General features: G+C 44.2%; 1 protein-coding gene across 1 annotated transcript in view; it reads right to left on the reverse strand.

Annotated features, from left to right (window-relative positions):
- The window catches only part of LOC127917851 (collagen alpha-1(VI) chain-like), a 63,095-nt gene extending 52,988 nt beyond the window's left edge, over positions 1-10,107 (reverse strand). The window contains exons 1-4 of the mRNA XM_052500965.1: positions 9,944-10,107; positions 9,312-9,455; positions 6,136-6,265; positions 1-144 (exon numbers count right to left, since the gene is read on the reverse strand). The exon at positions 1-144 is cut by the window's left edge and continues 63 nt beyond it. Of these exons, the coding sequence (XP_052356925.1) occupies positions 1-144; positions 6,136-6,265; positions 9,312-9,408 (371 nt within the window). The 5' untranslated portion in view covers positions 9,409-9,455; positions 9,944-10,107. The remainder of the gene's footprint in view (positions 145-6,135; positions 6,266-9,311; positions 9,456-9,943) is intronic.
- Positions 10,108-15,683: the final 5,576 nt, after the last annotated feature.

Below are 15,683 nucleotides of genomic sequence, written 5' to 3' on the forward strand. Positions count from 1 at the left end.
TAGCGAATGTCCTGTATAGCTCTCTTCAGCTGAGCTCTTCCTTGGGCCTCCTTGGTGCTGGTCAGCTCCCTCATCACCTTTACCTCATCACTGTAGTGCAGCACTCCCACACTCCACGTCAGGTTACGCTCACAGCTGTAGTATCTAGATGAGTACAGGCAGAGCTATGTCACAATGGCACACAAAGCGTGACACCAAGCAAGTTACCTCTGATCTACATGCACTACAGGGACAATTCCCCTAAATCAGCAGTATTTAATTTACTGTCTACAGATTAGAAGGCAGGGAGTTGGCTCATGGGAATGATGTATTGATTCCCAGAGGGGAGAAAGTGGTACTAAAACTTGATAGAACAAATCTATTCCAAGTTTGCCGTCTTGTCAAAAGCCCCAAGCATATTTAGACTCATCGTCCTCCTGCTATTTTCTCCAATACCCAATCAAACCATCAGGCAGTTGCTATTCTGATGAAGTCAATGAAAGATACAGAAATACTCAACCAACCGTGTCAAGAACCAGGAGCTGTCAATAACTAGGTGTTCTTTAGCTCTTTGAACTTTAGGCCAGTAGCATTTTGCATACTTCAGTAGGATCACATCACTAATGAATCACATCACAAAAATATATATACTATTTTGGCTGTTTCGCAAAGAAGTTGTGCTGAGTCAGACACATTAGAGGATACACCATGATCTTTGGCAAATACTTGGACATTGAGATGATGATATTTTATTGTACAACAATGTATTGAATCACAGGGCTTCTCCAAAACATGGGCCCCAATTCAATAAATGTCAGATAATGACAAAGCTCACTGTGTGCTGCATGACAAAGCTCACTGTGTGCTGCATGACAAAGCTCACTGTGTGCTGCATGACAAAGCTCACTGTGTGCTGCATGACAAAGCTCACTGTGTGCCTGCATGACAAAGCTCACTGTGTGCTGCATGACAAAGCTCACTGTGTGCTGCATGACAAAGCTCACTGTGTGCTGCATGACAAAGCTCACTGTGTGCTGCATGACAAAGCTCACTGTGTGCTGCATGACAAAGCTCACTGTGTGCTGCATGACAAAGCTCACTGTGTGCTGCATGACAAAGCTCACTGTGTGTCTGCATGACAAAGCTCACTGTGTGCTGCATGACAAAGCTCACTGTGTGCTGCATGACGAAGCTCATTGTGTGCCTGCATGACAAAGCTCACTGTGTGCCTGCATGACAAAGCTCACTGTGTGCTGCATGACAAAGCTCACTGTGTGCTGCATGACAAAGCTCACTGTGTGCTGCATGACAAAGCTCACTGTGTGCTGCATGACAAAGCTCACTGTGTGCTGCATGACAAAGCTCACTGTGTGCTGCATGACAAAGCTCATTGTGTGCCTGCATGACAAAGCTCACTGTGTGCCTGCATGACAAAGCTCACTGTGTGCTGCATGACAAAGCTCACTGTGTGCCTGCATGACAAAGCTCACTGTGTGCTGCATGACAAAGCTCACTGTGTGCTGCATGACAAAGCTCACTGTGTGCTGCATGACAAAGCTCACTGTGTGCTGCATGACAAAGCTCACTGTGTGCTGCATGACAAAGCTCACTGTGTGCCTGCATGACAAAGCTCACTGTGTGCCTGCATGACAAAGCTCACTGTGTGCTGCATGACAAAGCTCACTGTGTGCCTGCATGACAAAGCTCACTGTGTGCTGCATGACAAAACTCACTGTGTGTCTGCATGACAAAGCTCACTGTGTGCTGCATGACAAAGCTCACTGTGTGCTGCATGACAAAGCTCACTGTGTGCTGCATGACAAAGCTCACTGTGTGCTGCATGACAAAGCTCACTGTGTGTCTGCATGACAAAGCTCACTGTGTGCTGCATGACAAAGCTCACTGTGTGCTGCATGACAAAGCTCACTGTGTGCTGCATGACAAAGCTCACTGTGTGCCTGCATGACACAGCTCACTGTGTGCTGCATGACAAAGCTCACTGTGTGCTGCATGACAAAGCTCACTGTGTGCTGCATGACACAGCTCACTGTGTGCTGCATGACAAAGCTCACTGTGTGCTGCATGACACAGCTCACTGTGTGCTGCATGACAAAGCTCACTGTGTGCTGCATGACAAAGCTCACTGTGTGCTGCATGACAAAGCTCACTGTGTGCTGCATGACAAAGCTCACTGTGTGCTGCATGACAAAGCTCACTGTGTGCTGCATGACAAAGCTCACTGTGTGCTGCATGACAAAGCTCACTGTGTGTCTGCATGACAAAGCTCACTGTGTGCTGCATGACAAAGCTCACTGTGTGCTGCATGACGAAGCTCATTGTGTGCCTGCATGACAAAACTCACTGTGTGCCTGCATGACAAAGCTCACTGTGTGCTGCATGACAAAGCTCACTGTGTGCCTTTGACAAAGCTCACTGTGTGCTGCATGACAAAGCTCTGTGTGCTGCATGACAAAGCTCACTGTGTGCTGCATGACAAAGCTCACTGTGTGCTGCATGACAAAGCTCACTGTGTGCTGCATGACAAAGCTCACTGTGTGCCTGCATGACAAAGCTCACTGTGTGCCTGCATGACAAAGCTCACTGTGTGCTGCATGACAAAGCTCACTGTGTGCCTGCATGACAAAGCTCACTGTGTGCTGCATGACAAAACTTACTGTGTGTCTGCATGACAAAGCTCACTGTGTGCTGCATGACAAAGCTCACTGTGTGCTGCATGACAAAGCTCACTGTGTGCTGCATGACAAAGCTCACTGTGTGCTGCATGACTTTTCACTGTGTGTCTGCATGACAAAGCTCACTGTGTGCTGCATGACAAAGCTCACTGTGTGCTGCATGACAAACTCACTGTGTGCTGCATGACAAAGCTCACTGTGTGCCTGCATGACACAGCTCACTGTGTGCTGACAAAGCTCACTGTGTGCTGCATGACAAAGCTCACTGTGTGCTGCATGACACAGCTCACTGTGTGCTGCATGACAAAGCTCACTGTGTGCTGCATGACACAGCTCACTGTGTGCTGCATGACAAAGCTCACTGTGTGCTGCATGACAAAGCTCACTGTGTGCTGCATGACAAAGCTCACTGTGTGCTGCATGACAAAGCTCACTGTGTGCTGCATGACAAAGCTCACTGTGTGCTGCATGACAAAGCTCACTGTGTGCTGCATGACAAAGCTCACTGTGTGTCTGCATGACAAAGCTCACTGTGTGCTGCATGACAAAGCTCACTGTGTGCCTGCATGACAAAGCTCACTGTGTGCTGCATGACAAAGCTCACTGTGTGCTGCATGACAAAGCTCACTGTGTGCTGCATGACAAAGCTCACTGTGTGCTGCATGACAAAGCTCACTGTGTGCTGCATGACAAAGCTCACTGTGTGTCTGCATGACAAAGCTCACTGTGTGCTGCATGACAAAGCTCACTGTGTGCTGCATGACAAAGCTCACTGTGTGCTGCATGACAAAGCTCACTGTGTGCTGCATGACAAAGCTCACTGTGTGCTGCATGACAAAGCTCACTGTGTGCTGCATGACAAAGCTCACTGTGTGCTGCATGACAAAGCTCACTGTGTGCTGCATGACAAAGCTCACTGTGTGCTGCATGACAAAGCTCACTGTGTGCTGCATGTCAAAGCTCACTGTGTGCTGCATGACCTAAAGTGTTGTTCTCTTATTTGTGTATTTCTTATCACGTGAAGACGTCATTCATCAGGTCCTCTGAACTTCAGGAGGACAACTCCTCTTCGTTAGATGAAGATAACATATCAACCTTTCTCTCAGTCAGGAATGCAGCTCAGTGCCCCAAAGGTAAACCACAAACCTTTTCTGGGCGAATGATTTGGAATGGCTGCACTGAACAAACACGCACAGTCACTCATTACACTTGCTGCCTGTCTGAGCTTGTTAGTGAGTAACACGCACACACACACACACACACACACACACACACACACACACACACACACACACACACACACACACACACACACACACACACACACAGGCATTCAGTGATGAAACGTATCGGTATGGGCCACAGAAAACACAGCTCAAATATTTTAACCGTAATAGTTGCACTGTTTCTGAACAGTGGGATGGCAAAAGCAAATCTATTACGATTATAATAGATAAGTTGCAGCATCTGTATAAATGCTGCTGGTCTTAGCAAAAAGCCCAATGCGTTTTGTAGTTCAACAAGATGAGCTGTCTTGGCCTCCGTAGACCGCTTTCCTTCAGTCAAATGACCAAATCGCCCTCTAGTGGCCTCATGGATGGAATGTTATTCATATTTGTCATCATTTCATAATGAATAAACGTTTCTTTTTTTTGTCAAACGATTTTGTTATATTTTTCTGTGATGTATATAAAGTGTAATAGTGGGATGCAAACTTAAAATGTAATACATTTGAACTATATCTATCACACACGGATCTGTTTCACCTGTCTTTGTGATTGTCTCCACCCCGCTCCAGGTGTCGCCCATCTCCCCCATTATCCCCTGTGTATTTATACCTGTGTTCTCTGTTTGTGTATTGCCAGTTTGTCAAGTCAACCAGTGTTTTTGTTCTCAGCTCCTGCTTTTCCCAGTCTCTATTTTTCTCCCCCTCCTGGTTTTGACCCTTGGCTGTCCTGACTTTGAACCCGGCTGCCTGACCACTCTGCCTGAGCCTGCCTGTTGACCAGTTCCTTTCCCCTACCTCTGGATTATTGACCCCTGCCTACCTTGACCCTGAGCCTGCCTGCCGTCCGGTACCGTTGCCCCACCTCTGGTTTACTGACCCCTGCCTACCCTGACCCTGAGCCTGCCTGCCGTCCGGTACCGTTTCCCCACCTCTGGTTTACTGACCCCTGCCTACCTTGACCCTGAGCCTGCCTGCCGTCCGGTACCGTTTCCCCACCTCTGGTTTACTGACCCCTGCCTACCCCTACCCCTGACCCTGAGCCTGCCTGCCGTCCGGTACCGTTTCCTCACCTCTGGTTTACTGACCCCTGCCTACCCCTGACCCTGAGCCTGCCTGCCGTCCGGTACCGTTTCCCCACCTCTGGTTTACTGACCCCTGCCTACCCCTGACCCTGAGCCTGCCTGCCGTCCGGTACCGTTGCCCCACCTCTGGTTTACTGACCCCTGCCTACCTTGACCCTGAGCCTGCCTGCCGTCCGGTACCGTTTCCCCACCTCTGGGTTACTGACCCCTGCCTACCTTGACCCTGAGCCTGCCTGCCGTCCGGTACCGTTTCCCCACCTCTGGGTTACTGACCCCTGCCTACCTTGACCTGTCTATTGCCTGCCCTGTTGGATTATTAAACCATTGTTCATTTGATGTGTCTGCACCTGGGTCTTACCTTCATACCTGATAATATCTGACATGATACAGGTCTATTCTTTTTTTAAGCCCATAACCATGTGTGTGAGGTGTATACTTTTGTTTCAAGGTAGATTTGTTTAAGACTAACAAGAAACACTCTGTGTGACTCTGTTTTAGCCCACAGCAGTATGCTTGTGCTTTTCCAAGAGCATCATATTAACGCAACCCTGAGCACCATGTAAGGAGAGAAGCTGCTCTCATACACTACCTCTCAGCCCCAATTCATCACTGTAGAACCACAGTTCACACAGAGGTCAACACACAACCGTGTTCATAAGACTGCATGTAGTGAGCCAGACCTCCTGAGATGATCATCAACAACACATTGTCAGGAGAACACTACTGCCCAGAGCAGCTATCAATGGTCATTCTGCATGTCGCTTATCAGGGTGGGTCTGAGTGTGTGGTGAATAATACTGGTACAATATGACTGTATTTTTTAATAATGATGACAGAGGGGAGTTTAAGAACTGAAACAGGAGGTATTCCGATGGAAACCTCTGTGGGAGGATTGATATTGTTTGGTCTGCGCTAGTCTGTGGGGTGAATAAACAGTCAGGCGCGAGTTTCCCAGAAGCCTTGTCGCTAACATGACACTTGATTTCTCTTGGCAAGCTCGCCATAATCATTACTACGTAGCATTAATTACCGTTTAGTTGCCAAATGTCATGAATTGAAGTAAGGGACCTGAAAGCACCCATTGTTAACCACATAATTCCTTAATGAATACCAGTCATGTAGCTGAAACTGACAGTATGGAGGTGATACACACCTAGTATTGAGCTGGTCCACAAAGTCCAGGGCAAACTGCTTGATCTGATCAACAAAGGAGCCGTAGGGCTTGGCCCTCAGTGCCACACTCTCTGAGGTGTCCAGAACAATGTACACATCCGCTGGGCAGTCTGGGGAAACAGGAAGGGGAGGATAATGTTAGATTTGACATGGCATAAAATAAATGTACAAAATATTTTTTTAAATGGTGATACTGTGTTCAATATAGTTTTTCTTCTTCTTTTTATTCTGGATACCGAAACAGGCTTATTTTTCATTAAACTGACGGGTTAAATTCAACTTCAGGACAGTTTTCAACACATATGATGAACATGTACTCTGTTTTAGTCATTTACAAAAAGAAAGGAACTATGAAAAAAATCCATGAACAGACATTATGTGGAATTCCCACTGGTGAGCTCAACTCCCAAGCATTTCTGAAGAACTGCTTCTTTATAGCCAACTCAGCCAAGGATCATTTTCAAATGGGATGACATCTCTTTACAAAATATTTGATAGAAAATGATTCAAATAAAAGTGAAAGTCCCCCAGTAAAATATTACTTGAGTAAAAGTCTAAAAGTATCTGGTTTTAAATGTACTTAAGTAGAGTGGTGGAAAACATACTCATTGTCATAAAATTACAAAGTAAATGCTATACATCAAATTCCTTATATTAAGCAAACCAGACGGCACAACTGTATTTTTTTTAAATGTACGGCTAGTCAGGGGCACACTGCAACACTCAGACATAAATGACAAAGGCAGTATTTGTGTTAAGTGAGTCCACCAGATCAGAGGCCGTAGGGATGACAACGCATAATATTGATACAGTATGTGCGTAAATTGGATATTGCTGTCCTGGCTGATCATTTGAAATGTAATAAGTACTTTTGGGTGTCAGGGATAATTTATGGGAGTAGAATTTACATATTTTCTTTAGGAATGTAGTAGAGTAAAAGTAAAAGTAGTCAACAAAAAAATATATAGATACTGAAGAAAAACAACGACTTAAGTAGGACTTTAAAGTATTTTTACATAATGACTTTACACCAGTGGTCATTGCTATAACAACTAGAATGCTTTCTGAACACAAATCCAATTTGGTCACAGTGTTTGGAAAGTCAGTTTTCCAGAATGGATTTGAAAAGAAATTTGAGCATTAAGGCCTGCAGTGTGAACAAAGCTTTAGCCCTATACAGACACATAGAGAAATGGCTGGTTCAATCCAAAGATCTTAAGTCAAAGGTCTTTTTTCACAGGTACTCCATATATCAACATGTAGTAGAGAGATTACATGCAACCTCGTAACGACTGCTCAGAGGATATTGACTGACAACAAGATTTGCTGACCTCCCTCTGTTTTCTATTACAGGGGTTGAGCACATTTGGGTTTGGTTAATCAATTTGGCCACTTTCCAAAATCATATATCATCTCCAGCACGGAAGAATGGTCTATTCAGAAAGTATTCAGACCCTTTGATTTTGTTACGTTACAGCCCTATTCTAAAATGTAGTCAATTATTTTTTTCCCCCGCAACAATCTACACACAGTACAAAGTGAAAACTGTTTTTTGACATTTTTGCAAATGTATAAAAGATAAAAAACTGAAATACCTTATTTACATACGTATTCAGACCCTTTACTATGAGACTTGCAAAAATGGGGAGAAAGGCCTTGATCAGGGAGGTGACAATGAACCCGATGGTCAATCTGAAAGAGCTCCAGATTTCCTCTGTGGAGATGGGAGAACCTTCCAGAAGGACAACCAACTCTGTAGCACTCCACCAATTAGGCCTTTATGGTAGAGTGGCCAGACAGCCCACTTGGAGTTTGCCAAAAGGAACCTAAAGACTCTCAGACCATGAGAAATAAGATTCTCTGGTCTAATGAATCCAAGATTGAACTCTTTGGCCTGAATACCAAGCGTCACGTCTGGAGGAAACCTGGCACCATCCCTACGGTGAAGCATGGTGGTGGTAGCATCATACTGTGGGGATATTTTTCAGTTTCAGGAACTGTGAGACTTGTCAGGATCGAGGAAAATATGAACGGAGCAAAGTACAGAGAGCTCCTTGGTGAAAACCTGCTCCAGAGCGCTCAGGGCCACAGACTGGGGCGAAGGTTCACCTTCCAACAGGACAATGACCCTAAGCACACAGCCAAGACAATGCAAGAGTGGCTTCGGGACAAGTCTCTGTATGTCCTTGAGTGGCCCAGCCAGAGCCCGGACTTGAACCCGATCGAACATCACTGGTGAGTCCTGAAAATAGCTGTGCAGCGACGCTCCCCATCCAACCTGACAGAGCTTGAGATTATCTGCAGAGAACAATGAGAGAAACTCCCCAAATACAGGTGCGCCAAGTTTGTAGAGTCGTACCAAGAAGACTTGAGGCTGTAATTGCTGCGAAAGGTGCTTCAACAAAGTACTGAGTAAAGGGTCTGAATACTTATGTAAGTGTGATATTTCAGTATTTTTATTTGCAAACATTTCTAAAAACCTGTTTTTGCTTTGTCATTATGAGGTATTGTGTGTAGATTGGTGAGTTAAAAATAATTTAATACATTTTAGTATAAGGCTGTAACAAAATTGAGAAAAAAATAAAGGGGTCTGAATACTTTCCGAATGCACTGTATGTGAAAATTGCACATTTATATGATCTGTGGTTAACAAGATAAGAGGAAAGAAATCCAAAGAAGTGCTTCTCTGACATCACAGGAAGGATACATTTATTTTTTTAAACTGTGATTTTCAAAACCTCCAACGAGTTTCTAGCCAGAGGGAGGCTATTTTTCTTGATCCCCACGTCACCGCCAATCTCATAGGGTTCTAAAATCACTGTTTTTAAAATGTTGAAACTTTTGATGAAGTCATCGTGTAGGATGTTTAAAAATATATATATATTATACAAAAACGTGTTGGCTATGTGTTGACTATGGTACGGTGCTGGAGATGATGAAAATGAGGTTGAAATGTGATGGAGTTGCCCTTTAAAGTGCATCTAAATTAATATGTACTACCCTTTCACTTGGAAACATTAAGGATTCTTGTGTTTTATGCTTTGCTTTGGCAAATGTTCAACAGATATTAAGCATTGGCATAACATCTTGCTAAGTAAAAAAAAGAGTGGGCAGGAGAGCAAGGCTACTCAGCTACAGCTTGGCTTGATAGCCTACCATAGAGGTCTCCTCTGTTCCTCCCATTGAGAGAGCAGGCACCGTGGACTAGCGTCACCAACGAGAGAAGTAGAATAGCACCGGTCAGCTTCATCATGGTAGAGGCCCCCTGGAGACGCAGGGGAGAAGGGACTTCAGGAGAACCTAGGCCAAAGAAAATTATTCAATGAAAAGAGAATGTTTAAGCACATCCAGCTTGGGTGGTCAAAGCCTGAAACCCCTCTTCACACCCAGCCTCCATACATCCTGTTGTAGGTCTTTGTAATCATCATCCAAATATAAATGCATCAGAATTTTCCTCAGTCAACATCGGTATCTACTACCTACCTTCAATAAGTCAACAAGAGTAAATGCTTTTCAAAAATAAAGTACAGTGTTTAAAAAAACATGTATTGACAAATTATTTTCCAATACTGTTATTTCCAAATGCTTTGGTGTATAATGTTTATGACTTAACTTCAGATCCCATTGAATCCACACTTGACAACGGAGAGGTTTCCTTACCATTCTAAAGACAAGTGGCATGGTTCTAACCTGACAAATGAATTTGTTCCAAACTCTTCTAAAGTGACCAGTGGTAGGTTCTAAGCACTTTAGAATACGTATGTGTTTAATAAAGTGGCATTTCTTACCTTTCTCTTTTTTGCATATGTGTTCAAATGTGAATATCCCACAGATTTGGGTTGTCCAGGTGTGTTTGCTTCTCTCTCTGCTAGCAGTCTGTGCAACAGGAGAGGGTGGGGCTCACCTGCAAAGTATCCTCCCATCTCATACAGTTTACACCCCACACAATCCTTACTGCTACCTTACAGCAGCTTCTACTGAGGCCGATAGACTAAATTACAGGGGATTTAATAAAGTAGGCTACACAAATACATAGCACACAGTGCAATCTTTGGATGAAGTATCGCTGTGTGTGGTCTAAAATTTTTGCCAGTAGTGAAGATTCAAGGCCCTCTGAAGGTTCAATGTCCTCTTAGAGAAGTTTCTACAGGATGCACTTCCTCACATTATAACAGTTTCACAGTCTTCACCTCAGAATGACATGGAGGTCTGACTCAGTCAACTGAACAAGACTGTGCGAAGAATGAGAACACAGTTCTTGGCTAAAGTTGTTAGATTCAAGTGTCTGCAAAGTCCAATCTAAACAATGTAATGGATCTCAAATAGCATTTGGCTCTCCCCAGATCAGACCTGAAGGAGTCCTTTCATTGCAATAAACTTGGCCTTGATGGAAACATTGACGAGTCAAGCGCCCAGCTACCTTTTCTATCTCACTCTTATGCAACACTGAAGCTAAAAGCTATGTCAAAGTGTCCTGGTAAATTGTTTTTTAATGTACAATAGATTTCTCATTTCCTCAGACATGAGAAAAACAGAAATCTCTTGCTCTAACACAGGAGTTCGGTGGCACCTTAATTGGGGAGCTCGGGCTCATGGAAATGACTGGAGTGGAATCAGTGGAATGGTATCAAACACATGGTTTCCATGGTTTCCAGGTGTTTGATGCCATTCCATTTGCTCCGTTCTGGCCATTGTTAGCAGCCTCCATTAAGAATAAGTTCACATGCAGATAAGTGCCTGCAGCATGCAATTCAAATCTGATATGGACTGGTCTTTGTCTCAGCTGGGCCTGTTTTGCCCTCGGGCTAACATAATGGAAGTCAGGAACTGCGAAGCCCAAACATGCAGATACATGCATCCCGCATGCAACCTGGCTGCCACCACTGACAGAACATCATGCTCCTAAGTATGGATGGAAATGTTCAGACATATAGTACTAGGGAAGGACCTGGTGGGCTGAACAACAACATGGTAGACAGGGGCAAAGATTTCCACAATCACTCAAAGTAAATTGCACACTGGTTTTCTTGTTCAACATTTAGTTGACCAATAGATGATTGTATCTCCTAACTTGGTATAGGCTCTGAGATGAAATAGGCTATGAAGTCACTCTCCTATCTCACAGCAATAGGTACTATAATAGGCTACTATACTATATATTTTAAATAGGCTACTGGTCTATTTACTTTCGAGGATGCTTATTGAATGAGAGACAGATCAATGGTAGCTTAACATTTGTTGTGTAGCGGTAATAAACCAGTCATGTAAGACAATAAGAGACATGTCCTGCTGTAACGATATGCACTGAGAGTCGGGAAGCAAGTTCAGGGAGTGAGTGTTTTAATCAAATAAACATCATTCAAAACCAGAAACACTAACAGCACACAGACATGAAACTGAAATAGAAACAACGACACCTGGGGAAGGAACCAAAGAGAGTGACATATAGAGGGAAGGACCCAAAGGGAGTGACATATATAGGGAAGGACCCAAAGGGAGTGATATATATAGGGAAGGACCCAAAGGGAGTGATATATATAGGGAAGGACCCAAAGGGAGTGATATATATAGGGAAGGACCCAAAGGGAGTGATATATATAGGGAAGGACCCAAAGGGAGTGATATATATAGGGAAGGACCCAAAGGGAGTGATATATATAGGGAAGGACCCAAAGGGAGTGATATATATAGGGAAGGAACCAAAGGGAGTGACATATATAGGGAAGGACCCAAAGGGAGTGATATATATAGGGAAGGACCCAAAGGGAGTGATATATATAGGGAAGGACCCAAAGGGAGTGATATATATAGGGAAGGAACCAAAGGGAGTGATATATATAGGGAAGGAACCAAAGGGAGTGATATATATAGGGAAGGACCCAAAGGGAGTGATATATATAGGGAAGGACCCAAAGGGAGTGATATATATAGGGAAGGACCCAAAGGGAGTGATATATATAGGGAAGGAACCAAAGGGAGTGATATATATAGGGAAGGACCCAAAGGGAGTGATATATATAGGGAAGGACCCAAAGGGAGTGATATATATAGGGAAGGAACCAAAGGGAGTGATATATATAGGGAAGGACCCAAAGGGAGTGATATATATAGGGAAGGACCCAAAGGGAGTGATATATATAGGGAAGGACCCAAAGGGAGTGATATATATAGGGAAGGAACCAAAGGGAGTGATATATATAGGGAAGGACCCAAAGGGAGTGATATATATAGGGAAGGACCCAAAGGGAGTGATATATATAGGGAAGGACCCAAAGGGAGTGATATATATATAGGGAAGGAACCAAAGGGAGTGACATATATAGGGAAGGAACCAAAGGGAGTGATATATATAGGGAAGGACCCAAAGGGAGTGATATATATAGGGAAGGACCCAAAGGGAGTGATATATATAGGGAAGGAACCAAAGGGAGTGACATATATAGGGAAGGAACCAAAGGGAGTGATATATATAGGGAAGGACCCAAAGGGAGTGATATATATAGGGAAGGACCCAAAGGGAGTGATATATATAGGGAAGGACCCAAAGGGAGTGATATATATAGGGAAGGAACCAAAGGGAGTGACATATATAGGGAAGGAACCAAAGGGAGTGATATATATAGGGAAGGACCCAAAGGGAGTGATATATATAGGGAAGGACCCAAAGGGAGTGATATATATAGGGAAGGAACCAAAGGGAGTGACATATATAGGGAAGGAACCAAAGGGAGTGATATATATAGGGAAGGACCCAAAGGGAGTGATATATATAGGGAAGGACCCAAAGGGAGTGACATATATAGGGAAGGAACCAAAGGGAGTGACATATATAGGGAAGGAACCAAAGGGAGTGATATATAGAGGGAAGGACCCAAAGGGAGTGATATATATAGGGAAGGAACCAAAGGGAGTGACATATATAGGGAAGGAACCAAAGGGAGTGACATATATAGGGAAGGAACCAAAGGGAGTGAAATATATAGGGAAGGAACCAAAGGGAGTGATATATATAGGGAAGGTAATATGATATGATCAGGCTATGATTTAGGCCTATATACTGTGATAAAAGTAAAATAAATATTATACAACATACTATGTGAGATAGTAGACAACAATTTGTGCATAACCATGGTCTGAGCTGATTGTGGAAATATGCACAATTTCCAACTGACAAATATATAATCTACCAAGATTTAAAAATAACTGAAATTGGCACAAGATGGAGGTAATGTTGGAACAGCACTAACAAAATTACAGTTAACTAAAATGTACAGTTAATCCAGTATAAACTAATGTATAGAATTTAATACACACGAGACAACATTCACAAATTCTACAGCACAAGGCAGAGTAATGTCTTAAATGTAAAACGAACACTTACTCAGTAATCCATGCATTCTGGGAATGCTATAAAATCCCAAAGTTATGGGCGGAGTTAGGAAGTTGGCTGTCAGAAGTATTACATTGTAAATGTACTTTTAATCCTCCTGTCTTAATATTTCAAGACATGGCACATGAGCGTGGAGATACAACATAGATTGGACAAAATTTTACTTGTCAATAATCTTGAAAAAAAAAACATACTTAAAAACTGTAAATCAACCAATCTTCCAGCAGTAACACAATGGAAAGGTCGTTATTATCTAAATGTTGAAAGCGCGTGGGCGGCGACGGAGAGAAACAAAATGGTGCCGTTTGAGGCAATGTGGCGGAGAGTGACACAGACGCTGGAGATGGGGGTGTGAGCAGGTGGGTCTGGGCAGGGGTGGTTTAGTCAATGTCAGTGTGCGTCTGTATGTTCTAGTTTGTATTTGGATGTTTTATACTGTAAAAAACAGAAATTGTTCAAAAAATGTAAGAAAATCACTTTACCATCAAGTTCCAAATGGATAAATACCAATCTTCGAGGAAAACAGGCGCACGCAAGGTTTAGTGTTTTTTGTGTGTACGCACCTGATAAATGATGGGAAAGTGTCCATACATAAGCATGACTTCTAGTGGTTAAAGAATTGTATGGCAAGCAAAGATGAAAACATCTTCAGAGGGTTGAAGTTGAGGAATGTTTCGATAAGAAGAGCATGGCTACAGTGTGTCGCTGTCAAAATGAGGGTTACTTCAAGAGAGGTGTATTTAGATGCCCTTAAACTTCTGTACACACGTCATGCCATCAGAACGTACTGTACTGCCTCTGAGGCTGCTGTAAGGGGCTGTCTCTGAGGATGCTGTGAGGGTCTGTCTGTCTCTGAGGATGCTGTGAGGGTCTGTCTGTCTCTGAGGATGCTGTAAGGGCTGTCTCTGAGGATGCTGTGAGGGTCTGTCTGTCTCTGAGGATGCTGTAAGGGCTGTCTCTGAGGATGCTGTGAGGGTCTGTCTGTCTCTGAGGATGCTGTAAGGGCTGTCTCTGAGGACGCTGTGAGGGTCTGTCTGTCTCTGAGGATGCTGTAAGGGGCTGTCTCTGAGGATGCTGTAAGGGTCTGTCTGTCTCTGAGGATGCTGTAAGGGCTGTCTCTGAGGATGCTGTGAGGGTCTGTCTGTCTCTGAGGATGCTGTAAGGGCTGTCTCTGAGGATGCTGTGAGGGTCTGTCTGTCTCTGAGGATGCTGTAAGGGCTGTCTCTGAGGACGCTGTGAGGGTCTGTCTGTCTCTGAGGATGCTGTAAGGGGCTGTCTCTGAGGATGCTGTAAGGGGCTGTCTCTGAGGATGCTGTAAGGGTCTGTCTGTCTCTGAGGATGCTGTAAGGGCTGTCTCTGAGGATGCTGTGAGGGTCTGTCTGTCTCTGAGGATGCTGTAAGGGCTGTCTCTGAGGATGCTGTAAGGGCTGTCTCTGAGGATGCTGTGGGGGTCTGTCTGTCTCTGAGGATGCTGTAAGGGCTGTCTCCGAGGATGCTGTGAGGGTCTGTCTGTCTCTGAGGATGCTGTGAGTGGTTGGCTGTCTCTGAGGATGCTGTGAGAGGCTGGCTGTCTCTGAGGATGCTGTGAGTGACTGGCTGTCTCTGAGGATGCTGTAAATGCTGTCTCTGAGGATGCTGTGAGGGTTATCTCTGAGGATGCTGTGAGGGGCTGTCTCTGGATAGAGCCAGAGTGTTTAATGAATAAATGGGAGCTGAGTGAACGCAGCATGGTCCCGTAAAGCTACAGGAGGCCCTTCCCCAGGGCCAGGCCCTATGATTTATGACATGAACCAGAAATGGGAAGTGAGGGGAGTGGGACGGATGAAGAGATAGAGAAAAAGAGAAGGGAAGTCTGTCTTCAATCAGACTAGATGCCTCTGGGCCATGTTTTACTCGAGATTATAGATTCTGATAACTCAAATGGTGAACATTATTTTCACAGAGAGGGAGGATTCCTGACAGATATAAAGCATGTCACATTTTCAACATGCACACTTGGACGCTCCTGTCATTCCTGTCTTGCAGGAAATCACACACAGAATGAGCAGTATGGCTTGTGGCATTGTCATGCTGGAGGGTCGTGTCAGGATGAGCTTATTGTTTTGTTCTGTTGTGTTTGATTAAACATTATGGACACT

Source organism: Oncorhynchus keta, unplaced genomic scaffold (assembly GCF_023373465.1).
Source record: "Oncorhynchus keta strain PuntledgeMale-10-30-2019 unplaced genomic scaffold, Oket_V2 Un_contig_12340_pilon_pilon, whole genome shotgun sequence".
Taxonomy (NCBI): Eukaryota; Metazoa; Chordata; class Actinopteri; order Salmoniformes; family Salmonidae; genus Oncorhynchus; species Oncorhynchus keta.